Source organism: Berghia stephanieae, chromosome 6 (genome assembly GCF_034508935.2).
Source record: "Berghia stephanieae isolate SIO BIC M18660-M18661 chromosome 6, UCSD_Bste_1.3, whole genome shotgun sequence".
NCBI lineage: Eukaryota > Metazoa > Mollusca > Gastropoda > Nudibranchia > Aeolidiidae > Berghia > Berghia stephanieae.
In genome coordinates, this window is record NC_088365.1 from 24,812,654 (window position 1) to 24,820,028 (window position 7,375).

Here is a 7,375-nt window from a genome sequence, read left to right on the forward strand (position 1 = left end):
TAAACGGCCAGTACTCATTTTACACCTGGGTACGGTGAGAGAATGTGAGTAAAGAGTCTTTTCCAAAGACTCAACTATGCGCCGAGCGAGGCTCGAACCCAGGACCTTCCGATCCGAAAGCGAGTGTCATACCACATAGCCGCTCGAGAATTAATAACAATAATAAAATAAATTCCCTTTATGCATCCCTAAGGGGAAATGATTCTTTAGGGTCTATTCCAAGGGAAGACCGGAATAATCCAGGCGTCATCCGCAGTGCAGCGCCGCAAAGTGAGCTAAGGTCACACAGCGCAGCGGTGGATAGTCAAACGCGGTACCTTTCGAGTACGAAGCAAAGGCCATACCGCTGAGCCACGCTGTCCCAGGTGATATGGGATATAATTTTGTAAATAAATTCTATTCAAACAAAAATCATTTTAAAACGAGTTGCCATTATACAGTCGCCGTGACCGAATTTAATATAATTTACTTTGTGTACGGATGCGTGTTGTGTTGTACGTGTGTGTGTGTGTGTGTGTGTGTGTACGTGTGTGTGTGTGTGTGTGTGTGGGGGGGGGGGTGGGTGCGGAGGGGGTGGGGGGTTGGTGGGTGCTTTTAGTCGATATGGTGTGCTACCACCACATAAATAACGCGGTGCAAATAGATAAACCACTAAATCAAGTTATTCATTCTTCGAAAGGATATTTCAAAATTAATTGTAAGTAGCCAAATGAAAATTTTAACAGCATTATATAGAACATGAAAACTTTTTGAAAATCTTCATTAAAGTTTGAATCCTATTTGACTTAAGGATGGGGGGGGGGGGGGGGGGGCTCGCGAGTGCGAATTGGGTCAGTTTGGGTGAAAATTATACATTTTTGGAAGTTACTTTTTGATCAATTTATTCATTCCTTACTTCATTTCAACCCATATTATTTTTCTGAATGAACAGTTTGAAACAGTAACTAAAAAATACAATTCAAAACTCCTATTCAACGTAAGTGGGCTCAAAATCTGATAAAAATGCGATTTTCTCAAACTGTTATCTAACAACCATAAACATTTTTTGGGACTTGACCAATTTTTAAATTTTAAAGCTAGATCTTTTAAATTTGGAACTAAAATAATCGTAACTCACATGTTACTACAAATAGCTGGCGACTTTGGTTTGATTTGATTTCTATTGAATAGTTTTGGGGTAAAACATATTTTTTCTTTAAATATTTTTTCAATAAGTGAGGAATTTTATTCGCCTTTCAAAAAAAAAAATAGTTTAAGCCTTTGAGAGTGAAGATTTATAAAATTAAGTAACCAGCTATTTACAACTGTGATTAAATTTTATATAACAACATTAAAAATCAAAATTAAAGAAAAATTAATAAAATGGTGGAATCCGAAAAGCTTGTTTATTGTCCAAAATGGTCGCCATTTCCATGGAAACGATACTTTAATTAATTTTTATTTATCAATTTTTTTTACAAGATACCTGATTTATAAACATCATTAGTTTGATCAAATAGTCCCAATTAAGGATTTTTGTATTTTTAGTATTGAACCCCCTTAGGGCAAAGAATTCGTTTCTCAATAGCTCACACCAAAATTCAACACCATTGCTTTTAATTGAGCTTTAATTGAGATTTTATACAGCACAATATCCACTAAACGTGCTCAAAGCGCTTTACAAGGGGTCCCTGGCCAACAACAACATTTAACATGTAGGACGGGGCATGACGCCTGTTAGGCGATATTACAATTTTTTCGGACAGAGACAACGCTGTTAACGGCGAGGTACTCATTTTACACCTGAGTACGCAAGAGAATGTGAGTGAAGAGCCTTCTCCAAGGACTCAACTATGCGCCGAGCGAGACTCGAACCCAGGACTTCCGTTCCGAAAGCGAGTGTCATACTACAAAACCACACAGCCTCACTTACTTACTCCAGGTGTCATCTATCAAACAAGGTTAGTTGGAAATTGTTCACGACTCCAGACTCCCCATCACCCTCATGCTATTTTTAATTCAGAAAAGTGAGTGGAGCAGGCACTTATGTTGGTAACAACAAGAGATGAAGTGAGTAGAAAAGTGCCAGAAGACAATAGAGAATAAAAAATTTTCGCGGCGGTGGTGGGGTTTGAACCCGCGACCTCACTGGCACGACAGGCGGAGTTGTCGTGCCAGTGAGGTCGCGGGTTCAAACCCCACCATCGCCGCGAAAAATTTTTATTCTCTATTGTCTTCTGGCACTTTTCTACTCACTTCATCTGCTCTTGCTACTGCACTCTTCTGTAGTGCTGTCGACTTGAAATATTTAAAAATGCGTAGTTTCCAGGGGAAAAATAGAAAAAAAAAACTTTAAATAGCTTTAGAAATAAACAATTTGCTCTCAGCATAATCCAAAATTGCTTCGAAGTCCTGAATATAGGTTCTTAGGAACTAAACCCTCCTTTTCAACAAGATTTATTGAGTCAAAGAAGCGAATGTTGGTCTATATATGGTACAGTGAATGACATAATCAGTCGGATGGTGAAAAGGTTTGAACTGAGATATTGCCAAGATTAGTTAGAAGGTCAATTTTTATCCAAAATGAGTTCTTGTCATAGCTAAATGATCAAATCAACCCTTTTTTGTACATCTTCCGGAAATATCAAAGCTTAATTTCACTTCTAAATGTTTTTTTACAGCTAGTCAAGTTTAAAAAGTCTGAAATTTGAGAAAAGTTGCTGGATACCTTTCCCCTAATCTGATCACAACTTCATGAAAAATCAATCATCCGATTGACTTCAATAAATAATAAAATGCTCTGGAGAGCACAGTCTTTCAGAAAATGCAAAAATAAATATAAAAATGCAAATCCAAAATGTTCACCTTCCGACTGATTATGTCATGCACTGACACATATAGCTGGAACCTAATATGTGACCATTCGTGTCAAAACGGTATTAAGTCGGGATTAACCAGATGCTAAATAGCCAAAATTAATGCTAAATTGGCCAAAAATACGAATCATCGGCATTGGTACCCTAACATATGATATTCATTCTTCTCAATAAAACATTCAAACTCAACCCAAGTCTGATATTTCTAGCTATAAATTCAAATTTCATCATCTTAATCATTCCGACATAATACCGTTTTGAGACGGAGGGTCACATATTCGTATTTCTACGAATTTTTCGTAGTACTAGCCAGGTCTGCTCTTCTGTAGACAGTCCAGTCCAGGTGACAAAATAGGGAGCTGCATTCATATTTAGGTTTTGTGCTTTCGTGTGTTTTTCTTTCTGCTTTTTTCTGGCTGTAACTATAAGTCATAAAACACTATACGATTCTTACACGCTTGCTTTTGGGAATTCCCGACGTGTTCCCAACCGATACACGAGCTTGCGAGAGCGCGTTGGGAACAAAGTTCGATTTCCAAAAAGCAAGAGTGTGAGAAATCTTTTATTCTACCCCTCAATCCATTCCGATTTTGTCATCTCTGATTAAAGGTCATTAAAAAAATATTTAAATGATAATTATTTTTTCAAAAATCTAATTTCAGTGAAAGTTAACGATTGATAATCTGACGTCACATATTATTATTGTAAACATGATATCTTTACGCGTTACTATTTAGGGAGAGGGTGGAATAATATTATCTGTAAAATCATCGTCGAAGGAAAAGTAGAGGGCGAGAGGCCAAGAGATGGTCCATCTCCCAAGATCATGGCTAGACTTGAGCCTTGAGATTTATATATAGCGCAATATACACTAAATGTGCTCAAAGCGCTTTACAAGGGGTCCCTGACCAACAACAACACAAAACATGTAAAACGAGACACGACGCCTGTTAGGTAATATTACAATTTTTTTTCTGACAGAGACAACCCTGTTAACGGTTAGGTACTCATTTTACACATGAGTACAGTGCATGGGAGAATATGAGAAATGAGCCTTTTCCAAGGACTCAACTATGCGCCGAGCGGAACTCGAATCCAGGACCTTCCGATCCGAAAGCGAGTGTCATATCACAAGACCACATAGACGACATCAAGAGCTGGACTGGGATGACAACAGCCATTTCCAGTCGACCTCGTCTTGGGAGATGTAACAGTAAGTAAGTAAGTAAGTAAGTAAGTAAGTAAGTAATAAGATTTCTGGGACTCGGACCTGCCTAGTACTACGAAAACTTCGTAGAAATACGAATTTTTGGCTCCAGCTACAAAACTGCTTTCGCCTCTTTGACTCAATAAATTTCATTGAAAAGGAAATTTTAGTTCTTTAGATCCGATATTCAGAACTTAGGAGCATTTTTGGATCATGCTGAGGGCAAATTATTTATTTCTATTGCTAATTAATGTGGATTTTTCTTATTTTCCCCTGGAAACTACGAATTTTTGAAATTTCAAGTTGGCAGATCTGGGTACGGTATGTTTCATCCACACCATACCGGATTCCAATCAGTCCACTACGGCTATGTTGTCTAGTGCTATGACACTCGCCTTCGAATTGTAAGGTCCCGGGTTCGTGTCCCGCTCATACGGCGTATAGTCGAGTCCTAGGAAAAGCGCTTAGAGTCTGGTGTCTCGGAGTTATAGCGCTATATAAGTTTTCAGCATTATTATTATTATTATTATTATTATTATTATTATTATTATTATTATTATTATTATTATTATTATTATTATTATTACTCACATTTTTTCACCCTATTCAGGTGTAAAATGATACATGGCGCTAACAGCGTTGTCTTTGTGTGAAAATAAATTGTAATATCTCCTAACAGGCCTCATATCTCGTCCTACATATTATGTTTTGCTGTTGGCTAGGGACCCTTTGAGCACGTTTAGCGGATATTGCTCGTATGAATGCTCAGGTTTCAGGTCTGATATTCCACTATCCAAGATCTTGTTAACAGGCCCCGCTCTCTTCCCCATACACCTTTCCTTCAAGAAAGTCTTTTGTTATGGACTGTTGGCAAGGTACCCATTTTAACAGATCTGATTACCGAACGTAATGGGGATGATCTACATTACCTGTCCATGTGCTCTAGACATTGGTCACATTGCAAATCGTGCTCAAAGTGACCCACATAATGAAAAGTGTTCACAGTTTTCGAAATATCCAACATCACAGTCCATCATTTTATTCATGGATTTATTTCAGATTTTATTGACAGTGCAGCGCGTTTACATTTATTAAGAAATATCCAATATTTGGACATCAACAGATCATGTGATCAATGACTCGGTTAGCCGATAAACCTAAATATTGGTCGCTCCCACTATGGGCTTGATTTATTATTTTCATGGCTTCTTTTTTTAATAACTTTTTGAATCACTAACAGCCGATGTGTCCTTATTTGCAGGTCTGATGGCCAAAATTGCTATGGTCTCTTTTAGGTACTGTAAATACTCTCAAATCAACGCAATATATTGTCCATTACAACAACGCTAAATCAAACACACAATTGAGTTCGATTATCAGATGTATTAATACATGCATGTCGGTAACAGCTCATATCATTCTTTTTATCCTTTGAAAATGACAGAGAGAGGTCTTTAAGCCCCAGCAAGAGGATGTCCATTTCCAGAGCTACACGATGTATCTCCTTGAACACCTTCATGAAAACAGTGAGAGAGCGTCCAATGACAATGCGCTCCGTAACATCGGCTATAACACCAACGTGTCCAATCGACCGAGGCGACGAAGGAAAACCTTTGCAAAAACCCTTCGACTCCATCCCGGGACCCCGAGGTATTTACAAGTTGCCAATAGTTGGACTTCTTTTCCATATGAAACCGTTTGGGAAATTCACGCCTGAGTCGATCAATCTCCTCTTTGATGAAATGATAAAAAGGCACGGATCTATTTTTAGAATTAGATTAAACGGCCCCGTCGTGGTCATCTCCGATCCTAAAGATTTTGAAACGATGTGGCGACACGAAGGGAGATATCCCTGGAGGCCAAACTTTGAGATTTTTGACGTATACTACAAGCGAACTGGCAAGCCACCCAATGTTGAATGTTTACATGGTTCCGATTGGTGGGAAGTTCGAGCCCCAATTCAGAGGATGCTGATGAGACCCAAGCAGATTTCTCAATATCTTCCCGTGATGAATGAAGTGGCGGATGATTTTATCCAAATGTTGACACAAGGTGGAATGGAAAACCACACAACAGACGAAATGTGTGAGGTTTATATGGCCGAGAGTGCCGGGACCGCTTTATTCAACAGAAGAATTGGATTTTTTGACGCGGTTCAATCTGAAGAGACAAATAAACTGCGGAATTCTGCCCATGACGTCTTTGAAATGATGTACACTACTACAGTCGGGAGTTCTGTTGCCTATAAATTTTTCAAAAGCAAAGATTACAGAAAGTTTGAGTCCGCATTGAATTACTTGAAAGGAATGTCTTCGAAATTTGTTAAAGAGGCAAAATATGAATATGATCAGAAGATGAAGCTAGGCGTTGGTGTTTCTGATGAGCCTAACAACATGTTGCAGTCACTTCTCAAAGAAATGCCAGTGGAAAGAGTGTCACAAATTATGGAAGGGCTTTATTACGCAGCCATTGATTCCGCTGCGGCGGGGTTACAAATCATGCTACACACCCTAGCCAAACACCCAGACAAACAGGAAAAACTCCGACAAGAAATATACAGTGTCCTTGGGAATGATAACATCGTTAGAAAAGAGCACCTGGACAACATGCCTTACTTAAAGGCGTGTTTAAAAGAAGTATACAGACATAGCAGTATCATCTCATTTGGACCATTTCGAGTGTTGCCCGTGAACGTAGTTCTTGGAGGATACAACGTACCAGCTGGAGTTCCAATCTATATCTATAACCAAAAAACTTGTCACGATGAAGATGTCTTTGAAAATCCCAACAAATATGAACCAGAACGTTGGCTGCGCCAAAACAGACATCAGGAGAACTCTGCACGAGTTAGTGACAGTTGGGCAATACTTCCCTTTGGACAAGGGCCTCGAGGATGCCCAGGACGACGCCTCTTTGAACAAGAGTTGTTTTTGGCTGTGATCAAACTCTTACAAAAGATGAGAATTGAATTGGCGCCGGAAAGCGTTGACACAGAGTTTGAGTACCGGCTATTTCGGAAACCAGTCAGGCCGCTCAAGTTTACCTTTACTAAGGTAGAAATGAAAAATCGTTTGCAATGAAATTGAACGCTTTGACGACTCCTAAAAGAGAGATGGTTTTGATTGATTGAAGTTTTGTCAATTCATTGAGAATCTAGATTTTCAAAATCTGCTAAGTCGCTTTTCTAGTCATGTAGAGAAAACTGCAATACATTTTGTCATTTATACGGTGAGTAAAGAGTAAAATACTTGTCTTGTTTGCATCATAGAACAATATATTAACAAGTAGATTTTTTTGACCAATCAAAGTGCGA

The 7,375-nt window shown here is 38.7% G+C and overlaps 1 protein-coding gene across 1 annotated transcript; it reads left to right on the plus strand.

Annotated features, from left to right (window-relative positions):
• Window positions 1-5,534: 5,534 nt before the first annotated feature.
• LOC144975812 (putative cytochrome P450 12a5, mitochondrial) lies at window positions 5,535-7,142 on the plus strand. The gene has a single exon (XM_078919999.1). It carries the CDS (start codon window positions 5,535-5,537, stop codon window positions 7,140-7,142), a length of 1,608 nt encoding a protein of 535 aa, XP_078776125.1.
• The last annotated feature ends 233 nt before the right edge of the window (window positions 7,143-7,375 follow it).

What these genes read in the sequence shown, in the direction of transcription:
- LOC144975812 (XM_078919999.1), top strand. Translation starts at nt 5,535, where the DNA reads ATGTCCATTTCCAGAGCTACACGATGTATCTCCTTGAACACCTTCATG.